Source organism: Engystomops pustulosus, chromosome 5, assembly GCF_040894005.1.
Source record: "Engystomops pustulosus chromosome 5, aEngPut4.maternal, whole genome shotgun sequence".
Classification (NCBI taxonomy): domain Eukaryota; kingdom Metazoa; phylum Chordata; class Amphibia; order Anura; family Leptodactylidae; genus Engystomops; species Engystomops pustulosus.
The window spans coordinates 104600447-104623398 of NC_092415.1; the positions used below are offsets into that span (position 1 = coordinate 104600447).

General features: G+C 38.4%; 1 protein-coding gene across 1 annotated transcript in view; it reads right to left on the bottom strand.

The window, feature by feature from the left end:
* SLC6A3 (solute carrier family 6 member 3) overlaps nucleotides 1-22952 on the bottom strand; it is a 69421-nt gene that overhangs the window by 34725 nt on the left and 11744 nt on the right. Inside the window, exons 4-8 of the mRNA XM_072152792.1 lie at nucleotides 19337-19574; nucleotides 9936-10074; nucleotides 6659-6793; nucleotides 5318-5421; nucleotides 2467-2591 (exon numbers count right to left, since the gene is read on the bottom strand). Of these exons, the coding sequence (XP_072008893.1) occupies nucleotides 2467-2591; nucleotides 5318-5421; nucleotides 6659-6793; nucleotides 9936-10074; nucleotides 19337-19574 (741 nt within the window). The remainder of the gene's footprint in view (nucleotides 1-2466; nucleotides 2592-5317; nucleotides 5422-6658; nucleotides 6794-9935; nucleotides 10075-19336; nucleotides 19575-22952) is intronic.

The window sequence follows — 22952 nt, forward strand, 5'->3', positions numbered from 1 at the left end:
CAGCAGGATAATGCGCCATGTCATAAAGCTGGAATCATCTCAGACTGGTTTCTTGAACATGACAATGAGTTCACTGTACTCAGGGCCGGTTCTAGACAAAGTGGGGCCCTGGGCAAAACTAAAAGTGGGGCCCCAAAATAAAACTATTTTATGACCAGTCACAGTCAGCAAGAGGCTCCCTTTAGTATGGTAAAACAAACTGTAATTTTAGAGAATTTTATAGGAGATAGATAGATCATGATAGATATTGATGGGCAGCATGGTGGCTCAGTGGTTAGCACTACAGCTTTGCGGCGCTGGTCAACATCTGCAAAGAGTTTGTATGTTCTCTCTGTGTCTGCGTGGGTTTCCTCCGGGTCCTCCAGTTTTCTCCCACACTCCAAAAAATTACTGGTAGGTTGATTAGACTGTGAGGCCCATTGGGGACAGGGACCGATATTTTCTGAGAACAGATACTTGCCCCATTTTCAAAATTGCATCAAAGAGTTTATAGACATAGGCGCCTTCATGCAATTTTGATTCAAACTGAAACATTTTATAAAAAATACTTAAAATTTGACTTTGATGGCAAAAAATTTGTTCCAAACAGAAAAAAATTTACCTTCACATCTCCTAAATGTCATAGATGGACATGTGTAGAGTTCATAAATGTCCCATATTGATATGGTCACATAAATAAATCCACATAATATCACTAACACTGTAATAACTAGATATCTGCTTTCCAGCTAGAAATTTTAAGACAGTCACAACTGTTTTATTGCAAAATATAGCAATAAAACAGAATACTGTGTACTGCGGCTGTAGCTCCATGTATGGCTGTGTACTGCGGCTGTAGCTCCATGTATGGCTGTGTACTGCAGCTGTAGCTCCATGTAAGGCTGTGTACTGCAGCTGTAGCTCCATGTATGGCTGTGTACTGCGGCTGTAGCTCCATGTATGGCTGTGTACTGCGGCTGTAGCTTCATGTATGGCTGTGTACTACGGCTGTAGCTCCATGTATGACTGTGTACTGCAGCTGTGGCTCCATGTATGGCTGTGTACTGCAGCTGTAGCTCCATGTATGGCTGTGTACTGTGGCAGTAGCTCCATGTATGGCTGTGTACTGCGGCTGTAGCTCCATTTATGGCTGTGTACTGCGGCTGTAGCTCCATGTATGGCTGTGTACTGCGGCTGTAGCTCCATGTATGGCTGTGTACTGCGGCTGTAGCTCCAAGTACGGCTGTAGCTCCATTTATGGCTGTGTTTCTTTGTGTTTCTAAGTGTTAATAAAACTGAGATATTAACTGTTAAACTGCCGTTGGGAGTGATTGTTATATATAAAAATGGCACCTGATATTCTCACTTTAAACCTGAATATCTTTGGATCCCTGGTACCTAGAAACAAAATTCAAGATTCATTTGAAAGAAGAGATTCTCCCCTTTCAGGGGGCCCTGGGCAATTGCCCCCTTTGCCTACCCATAGCGCCGGCCCTGACTGTACTCAAATGGCCTCCACAGTCACCAGATCTCAATCCAATAGAGCATCTTTGGGATGTGGTGGAATGGGAGATTCGCATCATGGATGTGCAGCCGACAAATCTGCGGCAACTGTGTGATGCCATTATGCCAATATGGACCAAAATCTCTGAGGAATGCTTCCAGCACCTTGTTGAATCTATGCGACGAAGAATTGAGGCAGTTCTGAAGGCAAAAGGGGGTCCAACCCGTTACTAGCATGGTGTACCTAATAAAGTGGCCGGTGAGTGTATAGTATTAACAATCAAACCCTGCAGAGTTAAATTACCCTGGAGGATCTGAAATTTTGTACAGAAGGTTTAGATTTTTGTAAATGTATGAAAACATTAAAAAACATATACAAAATTTGGTATCCTCGTGATCATACCGAACCAAAGAATAAAATAGACATGTAATTTGGGGCGCTCAAAACCCACAAGAATATGTTAAGTGAATATGCAAAAATGGAAAAGGGCCACGTCCTTAAGGTGTTAAAATTATTTTTTTACATGTGTGAAGATGATTTCTAATAAATGTAGTCATATGGTGCCTTAGAAACAAGACTAACTCCTTGGATACGGCCACCTCTGCTGGAGGGATTCCACATAGGAACAAAAGGTTTTTGTATATGAAATGTCTGGAAGTTACTGTATATACTACAGCCGTCCTGTGGTAATGATTGCTGAATACAGGTGGTCAGGCAGAACTTAATAGCACATGTCTGGCCACTGCTGCCAAAATGTGAGGGGGTCGTATCTGAGGAAAATCTCATTTCTAAGGGACAACATGACTACATTTATGAGAAATTATCTTAGGATAATAACATAGGAACATTTTTTTAAATAACTTTCAAGTGAAGAAATGTTTACATATAGCAAATGAATTAAATTAAATGTGAGTGCCCAGATGGGAATACGCTTTAAATAAACCTATTCTTATACTGGCTTATAGACACGTTAATGATCTTACCATCTTTTGCAACATCACCAATTGGCACATTATGTTTCTGTGCCATGTATCCAAGAAAGGAGAAGATGACAAACCCAGAGAAAAAGCTTGTCAAAGAATTGACTGAGGTGGTAATGATTGCATCTCTGTAAGAGACAAAAGGACGGGACATTCCAATGAAGAACTAAGAAGTAGATAATATAAAACACATTGTTTAGCAGTCCACAAAATCTATGGAGTACTTTCAAAAGACTAAGTTAGGAGAGATGAGAAAGCTAAAACCATGATGACACAAAAGGGATACAACAGTTATAGAATCTAAAATAAAAATACTGTTATCAAGGCTGGCGATAAAAAAATTGAAAACAAGAGCGAGCCCTTGAATCTAATGCAACTTTTGGTATTTAGGAGATGAGCCAAATCAGTAATCTAATGAAAGAAATCTAGTGTATGAGATTGGCTTTAAAGAAAATCTACAATCAAAATCAACCATGGATAAACCAGGAACACTTACTCATAGATCCAGGCCTTGTGACTGTGGTAATCTTCATATATTGCTTATCCACTGCCTTCTTCCTTTAAAATAAACTTTTTAATATTATGCTATGCTGTTACACTGTCTCAACTCCCCACCTACTCCCTCAGCACTTGTGCAGTGAGCACTTCCTGCTCACTTCACAAGTGCTGATGGAGCAAGGGGTAGGTTGAGACAGTGTAACAGCCTGTAAAGTCAGATGACTGAAGGGTCATGGATAACAAATGTAAGAAGATTTACTCATAGATCCAGGCACTGTGACTGTGGTAGTGACCCTGGTTTACCCTTGTTTGCTTTTGATGGTAAATATCCTTTAAAGGGATTTCTCCATGAAAGAAAATTCTCAAATTTCAATCCTCTAGTGATGTTTACACAATAAAAATCATTTTTAACAATTTTACAATTTTACTTTGTGATAATACCCCTTTAAGATTCACTCTGTTAACAGGATTCACATTTCACAGGGTTCGTGGGGGATATCCAGTTGAAACATTTTTTAAAGGATCCTGAATCTCATTGATTATATCTAGTAGAATTGTGCATAATGCAATATTGTTAGTCCACTGTTTTTTAAATAAATTTCTCATGAAATAAAATCTTAATAACTGTGGTAGTTAAAGGGAACCTGTCACCAGGGACCTCATTTTCACTAAGGACAGGTTGCAAAAGCCCCTTACTTCTTCTTTCTCTAAGCATTTGCATTACAATATAATTGTGAATTTAACTTAAATTGCACCGTGACAGAATCCTCTGTGTATTCACAGGGGTTGGCATTAGTTTGGATGCATTTAAAAAACAACATGTGACTTGTCTGTGCAGGAGACTGCTGAGCTCTTGGCCCCCACCTTTGTGCTCCTGTACAGTTTCTCCCTCTCTCACTGATGTCAGTTCAATAAAGTAAGAGCTCTGTGAAGGAGCTTGAGGGAGGAGCTGTACAGGAGCACAAAGGTGGGGGCCAAGAGTTGAGGAGTGAGTAGCACAGACATGTCACGTGTTGTTTTTTTTTAAGGCATCCAAACCAAAGCCCAACCCCTGGGACTACACAGAGAATTTTAAGTTATAACACACAATTATACTGTAATGCAAATGCTTAGATAAAGCAGAAAGGCATATTTTCAATGCAGCTGTAATAGGCTTTTTCAACCTGTCTAGTTAAAATGAGGTCCCTGGTGACAGGTTTCCTTTAAACTGTTACAGTTGAAATTGTTTATCTAGATATAACAGCATCTATATCTTAGCATCATATAAATAACATGTTTCATAAAAATGAACAAGCCAGAACCAATTGACACAATTATTAGATTTTAATAGGACGCAATGCATGTTATATATTTACAAATATATAGATGTCCCTAGAAATAATACCGTAGACTCATACTTAGATAAGAGTTTGGTTTAGCATGAAATATAGAGTCTATAATATTTGCATGGTATCATTGATCCACAAGACTATGCATTACAGTCAGTTTCACTCTAAGACCTCATTCAAACTACCATATGGTGGAACCTGATCCCGCTGCACAATTTGCGGCCAGGTGAGGGCCCCAGAGATGTCTATGGCACCTGGACATAGCAGTGTGAGCACATGCTGCCTGGCGACTGCTGTACACAATATGGGATACATCTTTCAATGGAGAGGAGAGGAGTAAGCAGCATTAGTCTGTATGTTCGCCTGGGCCGTTACCACATACTGTAGTTTGTTTGAGGCCTAACAAGGTATGGAATACAGAGCATGTCTTTTTTTGACACAAGTGTGTTACATGCAAAGGATATCTAATCCTGTCATATCCAAGCAGCCTTCTTCAAAAATTGCATCCAAAAAGTAGCTTTTTTTGTACAGTTGTAACTTGTACTTGTAACCATTTAAGTGCAAAAATACACCTCAGATTTGTGTCACCTCACTTCCCATAGTTTCTGAACAGAACCTTACTATTGTGTGAAAACATACAAATGCCAAGACATATTTTATATTACATTCTATGAATATACTAATAGTTATCTTTATAAGACTGCTTGACATATTATTACTATTATTATTATGTTTCATATTTCATAGCGTGCTATATTTAAACATATGACTAGTGAAGTGCTCTATGGAAGATTTGTCAGAAACTGGTGTAAAGTAAAAAGAATGTTTGTAAATTGGAAATAATTTTGAGCTGTTTTTCAATAAAATATATACTTATTTCTGGTATCAACATCTGAGAGGCTGTAGAATTTTCTTCTAACATTTTTCTGTTTAACTGACATCACATATGTGATAAAATTATCACAATTTTCTAGGAAAAAGCAAGATATTTACCTGGTGCAAATGCTAGACATGTGCTTATTGCTTACCTATAGCAGTTGTTTGTAAACTTGTTGTAGCTGGAAAAAGCGATTAGCACACCAAACCCAACTCCAAGTGAGAAGCAGATCTGAGTGGCAGCATCAATCCAAACCTTAAACAATCCCCAGAACCAACCAGACAAAGAATGGTAAAAGGAGGAGGGAGAGCTGTTATTAGAGATAATTGCAGGAAGCTCATTCAGCATAAAGATGAAAGATACTGTTGAATGCAAGGTAATTTCACCAATTACTGAGTCCAATTCCAGTTTCTCAGATTATTGCTTTGAGTTGTCAAGTCGTGAGCTCACGAAAAGGGAAATTATGCCCCTCTGGTGCTCTTTCTTATGGAAAATAAAATATTGGTTTAAATTAAGTGCAAATGAAAAACAATGGGTCATTGGAATTGTTTAGTTGTCTTAGTTTTTTCTCTAATAAATTCATTGTCAGATAGCTTTGAAATTATGTTTAATCTTGTGAACTGTTTATGTGCAGTATACACAGAGGAGAATAACAAATCTGCAGTTTTAGTAGGATGATCATTAAGCAATTGTAACAGACAGTGGGGGGGATTTACTAATTGTGCCGCAAGGACGACTGTCGGCATCGGAGATCAATCTCCGCAAAGCACAGCCCGATGTATTAAATTGGTGCACGGCTGTTAGTGATTACTAGGTAGACGGAATTAATCAGTCGTGCGCCAGAAAAATGCAGACAGTAATGAAGTGTGCGCCAAAATCTTTCATGGACTGCCCCTTAATTTTGCTCTCAGACCAATTTTTTCCTGGTCTATCGTGCGCCAAAAATAGCATCTAAAAATGCTGACAAAATACACATAAATATGGAGGATAATGTGGAAACGTTCGTCCACACCCACTTGCGCCAAAAAAAAAAAGATGGAGGTGTCGGGATAGTCTTTCTGGTGCAAACTCATTATAAATGATTTTTTTTGGCGCAGATGCGATAATACATGTGCCCCAATATTTTCGATTTACCTGTTGTATTGGTGCGTATTCAGAAATTCAGGAAAACACAAAGTGCGGCCGTCTGCTCCATTAGTCTGACGGAGCGACGAGGGGACTCCATTGACCCATCATTTTCATGATCTGTGGGGGTCTTATCACTAAGACCTGAACTTATAAGCAAGTTAGGCCCTATCCTGTGGTTCGTGGAACAACCCCTTTAAATTTGCTAGCCTCTCCCTTGCCTATTTCTCTATATTATTATTAGCTGGATGAAAATGTAACAGATTATGATAAAATGATAATTCATGCAGCAAATGAGCTAGACAACCCCTATTAAAGCTAATAATGTAACAAAGCACATCCCAGTTCTGATGGTATGTCCACTTACCGAGGCCTCACAAAGCCGAAGAAAGTCAACACTTAAATAAGCTTTGATTCCATCTATCGCTCCTGGAAGAGTGATACCACGAAGTAACAAAGCAGTCAGAACAACGTAGGGCAGTGTAGCTGTAATCCACACTACCTAATATCCAAGCCGGAAGAAAGGTTATGAAGGATGAAGTAAGTGTCACAATAACAAAGCGGATATATAGAACAGCATTAAAAATGTTGCATAGGAAAACAGAGGGTGTCCCTATAATATAGTATTTTTCGGGCTATAAGGCGCACCTGATTATAAGGTGCACCATCAATAAATGTCTGCTAAAACGTCTAGGTTCATATATAAGGCGCATTGGATTATACGGTAATATAGTTGTTGTTACACTGATCTGAGCAAAAGGCTGAAATTGTTTTGATTTTTTTTTTACTTTCAGGCTTCATTCCTCCATATCTTGAGCTTAGACTACCATAATTTCATAGCCAAGTCTTTGCTATTTTATACATATATTTGGCAACTATTTACAGGAGCATATGATTATCTCAAATATGTTTCATGTAACTACATTGTTACTGTTTAGTTCCTGTTGGTCGGACAATCTTGTTTTTTTGTATACTACAAAATTCAACCTGTTCTCACATTTCCTAAATGGTCAGTTTATTATTAGTGTGAGGGAATAGAATCCCCTTTTTATTGTGTTCTCCTACCATGTATCTTTACAAAGACCCCTATATTTAGTACCATCCCCCGCACACACAGATCATTTTACACTGATACATCCTGTTCAGCAAGTTTCTTTGTCTCAAGAACCTATAAAAACTGTCTGCTACCTAAATTAATTCGAATGCTCAAACACATGAGGGTCTGAGTGGTTCACCGAGCAGCTCGTACTATACAATGATTTGGACACACATCACATCCGAGACTGGAGATTTCTCTACAACATTAGATTGGTTTGAAACTAGGATCAGCCATGAACAGGCAGTCGCTTGGACAAGAAAATTACCAGAATGCATTATGTAAGTGCCATGACAGTTGAAAGAATATGAAAAGAAGTCTGTCCATACATTCCAAAGCCAAGGGGTGAAGATCCACGCAAAACATCGGAGTCAATATGTCATTCTATAATATCTGGCCTGAAAGCCTGAAATAGTGGCAAGAATGAAGTGTCAACTCTAGTGGATAAAAAGTATGGAAAGTGGACAGTAGATGGTTGGATATGGGTGACTTGAAGCAATGAGATGACAGTCAATAGACTGACTGTGACGAGTGCAAAAGGGTCTGATAGAATTAAAAAAAGGAGTCTTGAAAAGGGATTGAGAAATTGAAGGATTGTCAGGAGGAAGACTGATGATATGAAGTGGCCTCACAGCCAAAAGTGTTGAATACTTCACCATGATAGATGGTGGTTTATATGCTGAGCTATATGTAAATATCTTATAAGATGAGTTACTTACTACAATTGAATGCTATGAGTAGGAAAAAGGATGTCATGTCAGCAGGACTATGACCCGAATCATCCATTGAGATTGGAGAAGAAATTGTTCAGTGACCATGAAGAAGCATTGGTGGATTGGCCTCCAAAGTCCCCAGCCCTCAAACCAATTGACTAAGTGAGTAAACTAGTATGCACCAAAAATGTGTGGAAGAGACCTGGCATCATATTTAGGAGGAGAAATACTTATATCTGATTGAGAGTGCATCCAAAAAGATTCAAGCAGTGTTGGAAGCCAAAATAATTAAAATTTAGGTTTTTAAGAGCAAAATAGTAACAATAAAGTCATATGAAAAGAATTTGCATAACTAAACATAACTAAACTAAACATTGCTACATAGTTGCAATTTATGTATGAAATAGCCAAGATGAATGTCCATAAAATGATGGTATTATCAGGTTCAAAGCTTTAGTGAATGGTGATATATGGAACCTGAAATCAGAAGTTTAAATGACTGTTACCATTTTGCTCATCAATGTATTTCCATTCCATTGTTAAAGCGGTTGTCCATGAGTCCATTTTTTTTTGTTCATGGCTGGGCGAAGGAGGCTTAAAAAATAAAAAAGAACTCCATCTGTACCCGACTACATATAAAAAATGTGAACTCCTGGACAACCCCTTCAATGCTGTGGGTTAAAAGTATGATATTCTTTTTAGAAGTAATTTTTGGAGGAAATATAATTTTTAGACGATGACTGAACAGGCTTTGAGTTTGACAGGGGTCATCTCCAAATGAAATTAGCTAATTTTAATACCATTATGAGCGATGGGAGGCAGATTTAAGACCTATAGATGATAACCAATTGCAGATAATAGAGTGTGTGCCACAATTATCACTCACTGAAGATACATTTTCAAAATATGTTTTTACCCCACTGGGTGAAAAAAAATTATCCAATATCTGGACCAAGGTAAATGCTTAATGTCTCAGGCGTCAGGCTGAAGTTGAGGAGTTGTAATATGCAATGTGGCTCTGTCCAAATTTGGAGGGCTGCTGGCTGTGTATGTATATTCTGTCAGCATTCCCCTGTCATCCTTTATATGTGTGTCGGGGTATGTGAAGGAGGACCAGATGACCACTGAGGCACAGCAATTTGGAATTTTCAAAGACGCTATAAATAGCGCACAAATTGATTAGAAAATTGGCTGTATTCAAGTAACTGCTATTTGGATCATGTCATCACAAAAACGAACTGACTTATTATCTACAGCAATATTGCATAGGTCTTATGTGATGTCATGAATCGGAGGATTTAGAATGGTCTTTGATTGAGGTCTTAAGGCCCTGTCTAACTGGGAGTGTCACCCTGATAGCATTGTAAAATTGTGCTATTGGTGAATATTTTTGCTTTTAGAAGAATTTAGACTTAACCTGTAGAGGACATAGCAGCTCTTTAATGGACTACTGCAGTACATCTCTATTCATTGTTTTGTTTGTTTTGTATTTTGTTGTTTTTTAGGAAGGATATAGGGGGTTTTGTTGTGTTTTAATGCTCATGTAATACATTGAAAGTGTTAATAAACCCCTGCTAACTGTGAGATTGCAGTCATTCATGCACACTTCTATCATCTTCAAGAAGCTGTTAATAATTGGTTGTCAAGAGTTGGACGCTTGAGACAATACCATCAAGTTCTTTATTTCGGGATAATTTCATAGAAAAAAAATACCCAGGAGCCACCAAAAAAAATACCCAGGAGCCACCAACCTCTTTAAAATGCTTATGACTAAGTTAATAACATTAAGTGCACGTTACTTTAATACTATAGCTTTTAATGCACAACAATCTTACCTTGCCGGAAGTTTTCACTCCTTTCCATAAGCTGAAATAAAGGAATACAATCACAACAATAAGACAAGATGTAAGCTTCCAGCGGGGCAGGCCCAAATCATGGATTCCATTGCTTTCGTGAAGGTGCAGAACACCTCGCCTAAAAGTAACAACGAAAGTAATGATAGTGTGTGATAAGTTAGAATGGTAGCTCTTTTACAACAGTTACGGCATAATTGCAAGGGCATTATAAGAAAAATGTAATATATATACATTGAAGGTAAAATCCAATTTGATGCCCCAAGCAAGGCCACTTTTTTTCCAATCCAAAGTGTGTTTCATCTATAAAAATTCTTGTTAGGCATTACAGAATTTCGGCATTAAAAAGCTCTGTATACAAACAGAAAGCCATCAGTGATGTGCAGTGCCGTGGCTGAATGTTAGCACTGAGAGAGGAGAGTACCTCTTTATTACTTTCTTAACTCACAGAGCCATATAGCACTGAGCAGTGACTTGAGAGAAAACAGAGAAACATGAGAGTCCAGAGTTGCACAGAACAAAAGAACAACAAGAAATAGGGGAAACAGTGTAAGCCCCCACCCTTTTTACTTCCTTGGGTTATGTGCATACACTGCTGCAAATATCTAGTTCATGGTCTATCCATTTAATTATATTTGTATAGTCATTTTCTGATACAGGGAATGTAATTTTTTATGTGTTCTATGGAAAGGGGACAATTCAATTTTTTTATGTATATATTTTTTTTTTAATATGTTGTGGTGGTGAACATGATCATCATATTGGAATAATGCTTGAACAGAGAAGGGCATTCCTCAAGCTGTTCCTACAATGTTGTAAGCATTTAATCAAACAAACTGTCTTGGTATGCTGAGGCTAGGTCAGAAATAGGAGGTACATTTACTTTGCATCTCAGCGCACCACTAGATAAAATAAGAGAGGTTTCATATTTATTGCCTAGTGGAACATATTAACAGGGGTTTCTTTAAAATGACTGGTGTATAAATAGATAGATAGATATGAGATAGATATGAGATAGATAGATAGATATTAGATAGATATGTCAGGTATATTTAAAAAAGCAAATAGTCAATTACAAACTAGTGTTCAAATGCTCAAAGCAGTTAGTGTTCACAAGCTCATATACAACATTTGATGTGCACATAATTGCATCTAAACTACAAAATCTATCATACACATCGTACAGTACATAATCGGGTGCCAATTTATTATAAGGGCAAATGTGCTCAAGTATGTAGATATAAAAAATATGAGTGCTGTATATTGCAAAATATACAAAATTATTTGACACAAAACACAGTATTATGTTGATTGTAGATGCATCAAGATAAAATGCAAAAAAATAATCATATTCTACCCATGCATGGTAAAAATGATCTCAAAATAGTTACATATAGTTATAGTTTGTAGTAACTACTGATCCTCCGATAGAATAATTTGGAAAATTTCTTGGCTTTTATGTATTTCAAACAAATAATTTTAAAACATATGTATATTAAACTTGAAAAAAATTGTGGAGCTGGAATGCAATGATAAACAAAGTATTGTGTGATAGGAGACTTCTGGTTTCTCAATTTTTTTAGTGGGTTTTTAAATGTTTATGAAAGATAGGTGATATAGTTATGAGTAAGCCCTCGGAGAATGCTTAAAAGAGTATTCAGCCAAGCATACACTGTACTTTTGATGTTGTTCATAATAAAGTTTTGAAGTTTTATTCACTCCATATGCTGGATTATCTCATATGTTTGGATATTCAATACATTTCAGCCGTTTTCCTTTTCTGTGCACCTCATTGTTCGGTGAAACTGAATTATCAGGGGACATATGCACGCCTATGACTGGAAAACCTCTTTAACACGTTCAGTATTCGATCAATATTTTGCGTCAGTATTTGAAGCACAAAACCAGAACTGACCGATATCCAAACCTACACAGTGAAAAGGAATCATGAGCATTTGCATATATTATGTGTTATGGACCTACTCCTGTTTATAAACACTAATGCAGAATACAGAACAAATACTAACTGTGTAAAAATGCCCATAGACTCTTCAAGGTTGGAAGAGTGGATGAACTATGTTTGCTTTGGTTTTATCCTTTTTTGTTTTTTCCGTTTCTGGAGAATGCATCGTACAATTGTTTCCTTATTACGGATATCCTTTTATATCATTAAAAACCTTCAAACATTTTAATTTGAGAAACATAAGCATCAATCTTATAAGATATTATAGAGATGTTCTTTCTGACCATGGTCCTTTCAGTGTGTTTTTGCTTTTAAGATAGCAATTGCACATTTGTTTGCTTACTTGTACTTGCATATCTTTTTGTAGATACGGTCACAAAGCTAACATATTTAGCAGCTATCAAAGCCAAACAGCTTTTAGCCAATGGATGGAAAACGTTAATACCTCAAAAGAAATTCTCCACCTCTCTAAATCAGACATCATGGTAAACAAGTAGCAGCCACACATCAAAACCTCATGACAGCTGCAGGATCTGCTGCGGGTGAGAATTTGCACAACAAAAGCACATCTTACTAGTAATAAAGGACCAGCTGTGTAAGACAACTATCATCATGTGGATCAGTGCACTCGATTCCCAAAAAGTTTAACAGATAAATGTACTTCTCACGTACATTTTTCATGTATAAATCTTCACTAAATATTTCACTAATAGATAACAGGCTAGGGATATAAGTAGCCTGGCCTATAAGTACCAAAAGTATTGCGTGGTGCTGCGCCTTCTCTCCTATGAGCTATCCACAACGGTCCTAGATGGATACAGCAAACATCCACTATTAGGTAATCCAGTAGAATAATAATTCTTATGACCGGAGCTCAAAACCCAAATGACGATCCATGCACGATTCCTCCTTATTTATGTTCCAAACACAAGGGATCACTTTCAGGGATAAGTCACCATTCAGACCAGAAACCGTCAATATTTTCACTCCTGTCCTAGTCTCCTCCACTCACTGTATATGAGAGACATATCCAGACATAGTGTAGACAGTTTCAAACTTTTAAAACTTTTTATTGAGGTTCTACTCACATATATAAATAAAAAATGTGCATATTAAAAGTAACTCCACGAGGACGCCAATCCTTGCCCACACTATGTCTGGATATGTCTCTCATATACAGTGAGTGGAGGAGACTAGGACAGAAGTGAAAACATTTGCAGTTTCTGGTCTGAACGGTGACTTATCCCTGAAAGTGATCCCTTGTGTTTGGCACATAAATAAGGAGGAATCGTGCATGGATCGTCATTTGGGTTTTGAGCTCCGTTCATAAGAAGAATTATTATTCTACTGGATGGCCTATAAGTAGCCTCTAAGCCAACATGGTCAAAGGTTTAGAGGTGTAGCTATAAAGTGAAAGGCATAGGTTTCAGATGCATTGACATGGTGGGGTCCTCTATATACACAGTGATAAATGTTGGGCTTTGAGACAATTGTAGGACCCCCTCCATGAATTCTGAGCATAGAAAGATATATCTTATGTATGATTTTATACATATTTTTAAAGTGTGTCATGCTTATTAAACATTTTTTTCAAATCAAGCATGGTATCAAAGGTAAATGGAAGCCCGAAGATCTCTGCCCCAGGATCTCAGGATTTCAGGAGGCCATTACAATTCTATTTCTTAGCAGTTTCCCAGAGGTTAGTCCTCAAGAATAAATCCACAAACACCATAATTTTTCAGGGTGTCTGGTCTAGTGTGCGTCCTCTGCCTTTTCCATATTCTCCAACCAATTAATCTTGGTGACATACTCTACTATGATCCAAGCCAGCGGTGGGCTACCAATTTCCAGGCTTTGTAAGCATACATGCCACTAAAGTGTTACAAGGCTCAGAGGTACACGGCAGGTCCTCCACTTTTCCCTCCACTTAGATTTTTGAAGGAGCGGGGTGAAATAGGGAAACAAAAACAAAAAATGACTGCAGCATTAAGGAGTTCAAGTCTGCCTTTGTTTCCTGCATTGGCCTTCAGAAGTGAAATCTGGCAGAAGTATTCTCCCTCTATACAGTGGTTTTGCTACTTTATTTTAAAAAGTTGCAATTCATAAATCCAGCCTTGCACTAGTTGAGATGGCTTTTTTGCACCAGAAAGAGTCACAGAAAATCAATGATACAATGGATGATCAACATCCACCAACAATTTTGCCAGCCATGTAAAACCCTTCTGCTTTCATCTGTGGGATCCCTCCACCTGCACCTCCAGGCCTTATATATAATAAGTGAATTTTTTATATATCAGTGAGTACATATCCCCCTGTAAAGAAAAATGTTCAGCACCTTCTGCTCTATAGCATGCTATCTGTAGCTTATACTACCTTTTTAATAAGCTCTCTTAAAAGTCTAAGTTTCCAGAAAGACCATTTTGGTCTGGAGAATTCAGGTTAGTTTTAACAAAATGAAAACAAAACAACGCAATGTTCTTAGAAGTCCCCAGTTAACATGTTAAATGTTCAAGTTCATGACAGTATTAAAAACTAATGAATATAAATCTCAATGAACTCAAGCAACATTGTAAGCATCCTCAGAATGGTTCACTCCATTGGCCTGAAGGACACTATGCTCCATTGGTTTTCTTCCCATCTCTCTAACCACACTTTTAGTGCCTCCTACTCTGGAACCCTGCCTTACTGCAAAACACAAACACAATACTGCTGTCCCTAACTGTCTACCTGAAGTTTAATATTTCTAAAACTCAATTTCTTATCCTTACACCTTTCACTAATAAAAAAAAACATGACATCTGGAATGCCCTACCTCAAACTTTCAGACTAAAAACTCTACATGACTGCTTGTAACTTTCATTTTCTTCTCACTAACCTCCACTGATTTCTCCTTCTGTCTATATAATACCTCAACACTTGATACCATGAAACAGATCTCAGTACACGCCGATTCACATTGGTTTCTGTAATATTGATAGCGGCTGGTGACTGCTCATTCAGCATTATCTATTTATTTAATTATTTTATCCCTTAAAGAATGGCTGGACATTATTTTATTTTTATAAGTCCCCTATGATTTGTAACCTCTGCAGAATATGATGGTGCTATGCAAATAAAGATTATTATTATTGTTTATAATGGGCCAAAATTTCTTCAGGACAGGATGAGAATGACTGAGTCATACAGATAACAATTGCTTCAAGCAATTGGTGCAAAAGGCAACTCTACAAACTGCTGATTTGTAGAATTTTTTTAGTCTTTCACACATAGATACATTATGATATAATATTCCTTTAACCCCTTCCCGCCGATGCCCTTTTTAGTTTTTGCGCTTTCATTTTTGATTCCCCACTTTCAAAAATCTATAACTTTTTTATTTTTACTTGTACAGAACTGTGTTATGGCTTATTTTCTGCGTAACAAGTTACACTTCAAAATTGTGGCATTTAATATTGCATGCTGTGTACTGGGAAGCAAGGAAAAAAATTCCAAATGCAGTGAAATTGGTGAAAAAAACACATTTGCTCCATATTCTTGTGGGCTTGGATTTTACGTTTTTCACTGTACACCCCAAATGACGTGTCTACTTTATTCTTTGGGTCAGTATGATTACAGGGACACCAAATTTGTATAGGTTTTATAATGTTTTCATACATTTACAAAAATTAAAACCTCCTGTGAAAAAAACATTTTTGGATTTTGCCATCTTCTGGCGCTAATAACTTTTTATACTTTAGTGTACAGAGCTGTGGGTGGTGTCATTTTTTGCTGTTTATGGTGTTTTGGTGTTTATTATTTTTACTGTTTATTTATAGTTATATCAGTTCTAGGGAAAGGGGGGTGATTTGAATTTTTGTTTTTTATTATAATTCTTTTTAAAACTTTTTTTTATTTTTATTTTTACTATTTTTCAGACTCCCTAGGGTACTTTAACCCTAGGTTGTTTGAGCAATCCTACCATATACTGCCATACTACAGTATGGCAGTATGTGGGGATTTTCCTCCTCATTCATTACAATGTGTTGATAGCACATCGTAATGAAGGGGTTAAAACGAGACAGCCTCCGGTCTTCGGAAGACCGGAAGCTGTCATTGCGAAGGATCGGTGCTCCCCGATGACGTCACGGCAGGAAAACACCCGCGATCGGTGCTAGCAATATGCAGCAAAGACTTGCCGGCTATAGAGATGGCTCAGCCCATGAGCCCTCCAGGGCTGCATCTGCCAAGAGGCAGGGTGAAGTCCCCACCTCAGGCGGCAGATTGCGGACCGCTGTTGGGAGCAGCGGTTCCCCAGACACTGACAAGTCAGTACTACCAAAATAAAATCAATTATCTGGATGCCTTTAAGACGTCAATGTAATTGAGAGGCAGAGCGGCGCAGCACAGACTTGCTTGTGTGCGCCGCACTGCAGGACATAGGTTGGCATGACGTCATCACACATGCTGGCCTGTGTCCCTTCACAGTCAGCGTGTGGCTTTAAGCTGGAGAAGACAAGATGGAAGTGTAAGCAGTTGCTTGGGAGCGATGGGGCTGGAGCCTAAAGGTAAGTTTCAAGGTTTTTTTTTTTAATGTTCTACAGGGGGTCGCTATGTGTTGCTGGAGGAGGTGGAGATGTATACCCTGTGGGGGAGCTGTATACCCTGTGCTGGAGGGAGCTGTATGCCCTGTGCTGGGGGGAGCTGTATGCCCTGTGCTGGGGGGAGCTGTATACCCTGGGCTGGTATATAATTATATTAATTATGGGGTCCTGTATGTAATCAGTTCATGGGATTTGGTATATATAATAAGTTGTGGGAACTGTACATACTATAAATTACTAAGGGATTATATAAAGGATATTTATCTTTTTTTTTGGTGAAGGGGTGCAGCATTTCAATTTCCGCCTCAGGCAGTAATAAGGCTAGAAAGGGCCCTGGAGCCCTCTCCATGCATGTAAGGGGTTAAAGGCCAAATTTTTATTTACTAGGTTCTGGTATGTAAAACATTGAATTCATCTTTAGACTGGGGCTTTGCACTTTTTGGCTTGTTACATTTATCTAAGAGGGTGATATATATGATATTTGAGCTTGTTGGTTTCTTGTGACTTTTATTTTAAAAAGTTGCATAAAAGTCACACAGTTTTGAGCTACCCCCTACTATTCTTTTGCCTATGTCTGCTTAGGACCGGAGTTTATTTGACCCGCGTAGCCTCTGCAGGGCCACCCCTCTGCATGTTCATGCCACTTGATACACAAACATCCCAGGGTTTGTGCCGCCACATTCACATGCAGTGTGGACATGCAGATGATAATCCGGTAACCAGGGCATGAAGTAGCCTTAGCCCCAGGAGCTCACAGAGGCTACTCCATGCCCCAAGTAGCCTCTGCATGTAATTTACATATTAATACAATAAAGTTTTAAAACCAAAAGGTTGCATTCCAGAAAATATCAAAAGTAGGAATGAGGCAGAAATGGGGAATTCACCTTTAGATCTACTCAGGTAAGAAGATTCCAGATGATAGATTTCCTTTAAGATATGTTGAAAACAGTATTGCTAGGTTAGAGAAAAACAGTTCTTGTTCCATATTTTGTGGAAATAACACTCCACAGGGAGCATGATTCACAACATCATAACTACCTCTATAACAACTGCCATTAGAAAGCATTGCCCCTATCACTAAATTGTCCCTTTACATGCCTGTAAACTCAAACTATTAGGTTCTAAAGTTGTATGCAAATGACCTGAAATGGGTCCAATGAGTCATTATCATATTCAGCTGTCCAAGTTGATATGACTGAGAGCCTGTATAATGATGTGACACTCCTGGTGCTAGTTCCTCTATGTGCTTTATGGAGCTGGCAGCCACACCCCCTGCAGCCTGTGTGTATGAGATACTCCTATACACATGACTGACAGCCTGTATAATGATGTGACACTCCTGGTGCTAGTTTCTCTATGTGGTTCCTGGAGCTGGCAGCCACACCCCTTGCAGCCTGTGTGCATGAGATACTCCTATACACATGACTGACAGCCTGTATAATGATGTGACACTCCTGGTACTAGTTTCTCTATGTAATATAAGATCTCCAAAGGGCAGGGGCTCACCTCCGTCCTCGTTGATTCAGAAGAAAAAGTAGGACTATTTCCAAGGCGCTCACCGATCCAGATGGTTAATTTTAAAAGGTTTTATTACCAATGATGAAGTAAAAATAGAAAACATAAAAACATAGTAACATGGACAACGCGTTTCGCGTCCTCTATACCGGACGCTTCATCGGGTCAGAGACCTTGGTCGATGCACAATTCTACAGCGTTGTGCCTGATCGCACAACCATTGAAGGTGAGCGCATTACCTTACTAATAAGGACACCATTGGAATATCCTAGGATTTATTGCACCAGGAAGCGCTTTTTGTTTTTTTCTTCTCTCTTTAGTTTCTCTATGTGCTTCCTGGTTCTGGCAGCCACACCCCCTGCAGCCTCTGTGTATGAGATACTCCCTTACACATGACTAACTCCTGGTGTTGGCTCCACTATGTGCTTCCTGTGTTCTGGCTGTCATGCCCCTGCAGCTTGTGTGTAATGTCTAAATGATAAAATGAGTCACATCGGACACACTTAAAAGATATTGTGTTGGCGCCTCCTCCTGCAATGTGGCAATTGAAGCCAGGATAATGCTCCAGCTTCATTTTCACACACAGTATCTGCAACTATTCACTTGCTGCAACATGCAAGCACCAAAGGGAATGAGGGATGAGGTAAGTATGAAGTTTGTTTCTTTACCAATTGCTTAAAAATCATACATAGTCATTTGAGACACTAAACCATTTATAAGGTTTATATGGAATACCCGGTCTAGTACATCTGAGGGTTATGTGATCCAAATTGTCCATGACCAGTTTGTATCAGCTCTACCTTGCAGACACTGATTGCATTCAGTGTCATTACTGGTACCCCACTGTATTGCAATTGGGTAGCAAAACGGTGTTGTGAAGACACAGTACAGGTGAGACTGTATACTATTATAAGGTTCTGGAAGATATATTAGTCATGGACTTTTACAATCACATGACCCTGCATCTGGGCAATTTATAGGACAAAAAATGACTGGCTGATGGGGTAAAAGATATTTTTGAATCAGTGGGCGTGACTTTACATTTTTAGAAAGCAGTTCAGAACTTTTAAGAAATGTAAATTGGTACATTGCCTAATATCTTAAACCCCATACATTACAAAACAACATGAAGTTAAGTGGCCAACATCTTTAATGTTATATAAGAGCTAATATGCATTGATCACCTTTTCACCCTATACCACTATAGCATTACAGGTTGGTGGATATGAAGGATGTTCGTAAATAACTAAAAATACAGAACAATGCTAAAATAAACTCTCATGTTTGAGCAGGTTGTTTCATTGAAATGGTGTAAATGTACTTACTCAAAGTATTCTGCAGCAGGTGTCACTTTATAACTATCATTGATGTAGGAAAATCCTGAATCATTGAAATCATTATATCTTGTCTCTGAACAGTTAATACTATTCCATGAATTGTTACAGTGGATCCAAGGTAGTTCTGATGTAAATGAGGAGAAGAGATAATGTATTGCCCATGCGATAATAACGTTGTAGAAAAAGCCCACATATAATGATATAAGAATGACTGTATAGCCAACACCTAAGAGGAAGGAAAAAGAAAAAGTTGTTAGGTAATTACAGACATGTTCACTGTTACTGGTGCTCGAATTTGGACAAGGAATGGATACTCTTAAAAAATGTCAACACAATATCGTGAAATAATAGCAAAACCCTTGATAGGATGAAATTCACGTCAGTCCCTTACTGATGTTAACACAATAAAGATCATTTAGCCCTTTACTTCACATGTTATTCTTGCAGTTTTAGTTCCTATCTCTCCCTGTGCTGCTCAATGCATATTTCTAGGGTGTCGGTGAGGTCTCTCTAATCAGATACATTATGATCCCTCTAGTTCTGTGAGCTGAAAGTGTGGGTAGATTATCAGTGTACAGGTTTATATACATTTTCATCTGGCTTATGAACATTCACTAGTATCTTACACATAGAAACAGAGAGATGAGACAGATCAGAGATATTGAGATCCATTAGATGCCTATTACACACAATGACAGTCAGCTCTCCTACATTACTGCTATTCCACAACACACTAGATCTGCTGTGCCTTCCTGTTGTGCCTCTCCAGATAAAGAACTTATATGTCTGTAGCTTGTAATTCTCCTCTTGCTGCTGGCAGGAGCACAGTGTCTGTGTATCAGTGTGCATCAGTAAGTGGACCCCATCCTGGACTGCGGGGGGGGGGGGCTATAGTGCAGGGAACAGAGAGAAACTCAGTTCTACAGCCGTCACACAGAAATCCAAGATGGCTTCCCCGACCCTAAGTCATAAGTTACAGAGTCAGGTTGGACTAAATCCTGTATTTATGTTAATAACAGTGAATTAAATAATGTGTTATTTTGTTATCCTGAGTACATTTAAGAAACTTGTCTTCATGGGAATACCCCTTTAAGGGCTGTGTTTAATTATGGTTAAAAAAGTTATAATTGTATGTCATCAACTACATTATTCACTCTCTTTGGTATAAAATAGTTTTTCTTTTGTTTTTTTTTCTCTTTCTTCACCTGTGGGAGTTGGCTAGTTAGTAGTAGATTCTTCTACATTTATGTTTTTTTTATTTGTGAAACTATGGATTCTCCTGTGTGCTGTGCTCAACTGTTTTTTACAACAAGGCCAGTTCAAGGCCCAAAAAAGAAAAAATGTAGACGAGGCACTAGGGGAGGCACAAGAAGAAGTTTCAACAAAAACATCAAGACCACTCCAAAAGAACAAAAAACTGAAATAAAGATTTTCAACTTATCTAAATATAATCTCAGCGAACCAGAAATATGCTTACTTAATAAGGGTCTCTCATATTGTCCTACATCTAAATTTGATGATTTCCAACTGTTTCGTGACCTACACTCTTTCACCAGGAAACTGACCTTAGCAAGACATTTTAACCTGCCAAAAACCACAAAAACCCTTACTGAACCCTTACCCTCCACCGGGACACCACCTGACAGAGAGGAATCTACAAATCTGGTCCAAGTCGAGCTCACCCAAACCCACTCACCCCCCCAGTCATAAATAGTGGGTTGAAACCCAAATCCACTTTTTACCCTTTACACCATAGGGGTAATAATATTCAGACATTTGTGTCACTAGTAGAAAAAGAGCTTTGAGGTATCAATTCCGTTACACAGCTCTCACATAATCTTACTTACAGAGAAAGAATGGCAATAAAATCTCTAATGAACAATAGTTCCATTGTCATTCGCAGTGCAGACAAAGGGGGGGTATTGTCATCCAAGACAGAGAGACGTACATCGGAGAAGCTTTGAAAATTTTATCTGATACTAACTACTACGAGGTCCTACAGAACAACCCAACCTATTCCGACGCACAAGAGCTTAAAGCTCTCCTAAGTGACGCCCTCTCTAATAACATCATCACAAAAACTGAAAAAGATTATATCTGGATCGATTCCCCATCAACCCCAATATTTTACCATTTACCAAAAATCCATAAAGATCAAAAAAATGCCCCAGGACGACCAATTATATCAGGTATTTCATCCATAACCTGTAACCTATCCCACTATATTGATGTGCATTTACAAAGCTATGTCCAGAACATACCATCCTACCTCCGGGACTCAACCAGTGTCCTCATCAGTCTACAGAATGTGACCTGGGAACCCTCCTACTGGTGGGTCACTTTAGATGTGTCTGCCCTGTATTCAAATATCCCGCACCAAGAGGGCATTTATAGGATTAACCAGCACCTAGAAAGAGGTGGACTAATGCCTAAGAAACAAAGAATTTTTATCCTTGAAGCAATACACTTCATACTTACCCATAATGTTTTTAACTTTCAAAACAAAACCTACAGACAGACGAGGGGCACGGCGATGGGTACCAAATTCGCCCCAAGTTTCGCATATCTGTACATGGGCGAATTCGAAACTGAATATATCTCCAATAACCCCAAATGGTCCAACAATATCATCTATTACAAGAGGTACATTGATGATTTGCTGCTGATCTGGAAGGGTACAGAGGATGACATTCTGTCCTTTGTAACTTCCATCAACCAGAACAACTGGGGTCTGGCCTTCATGCAATCTATCTCCAAAACAGAAATCGAATTTTTGGATCTGCACCCACAGATAAAAAGCAACAAAATCTGTACTGAGACTTTCTTTAAGACAGTAATAGCTTTCTCCATTTCAAGAGCGCACACCACTACAAGTGGCGTAAAAACATTCCCTTCAGTCAATTCAGATGTATCCGTAAGAACTGTTCTGAAACTGAATCTTTTCAAACACAAAGCAAGATTTTAATAGACAGATTTCGAGATAAGAAATTTCCTCCAAAAATTATCTCTTCAGCCTACAAAAGGGCTGGACTTCTATCCCAAAAAGACTGTCTTATTCCAAAAGAAAAGTCATCATCAAATCGGGGACAAAAAACATGTAGACTAAATTTTATCACGACCTATAACAATAACCACCATCGTTTAAGAGAAATTCTAGAAAGGCATTGGCCTATTTTACTAGGTGACCCCTATCTGAGACCACAACTCCCTAATAAACCATCCATGACCTACAGGAGATCCCAAACCCTAAAAAATTTAGTTGCACCTAGCAGACTTCATACTGTGGACAAAACACTCGTCACCAATAATTTTCTCCCCAAAACCGTGGGGAGCTATAGATGTGGACAATCCAGCTGTAAATGCTGTAATAACATCAGCCATAGAGTGAAACAATTCAAAAGTAATACAACAGGTGAATCATTTGTTATCAAGTCTTTTTTGAACTGCACCTCCACCTTTGTGATCTACTTACTGGAATGTCCCTGCGGATTACAGTATATAGGCCGCACAATCCAACAACTCAACACCAGGATCAACAAACATCGAAGCAACGTAACTAATGGTTTAAAAAAACACAGTGTTTCTAGACACAGTCATATCGAGC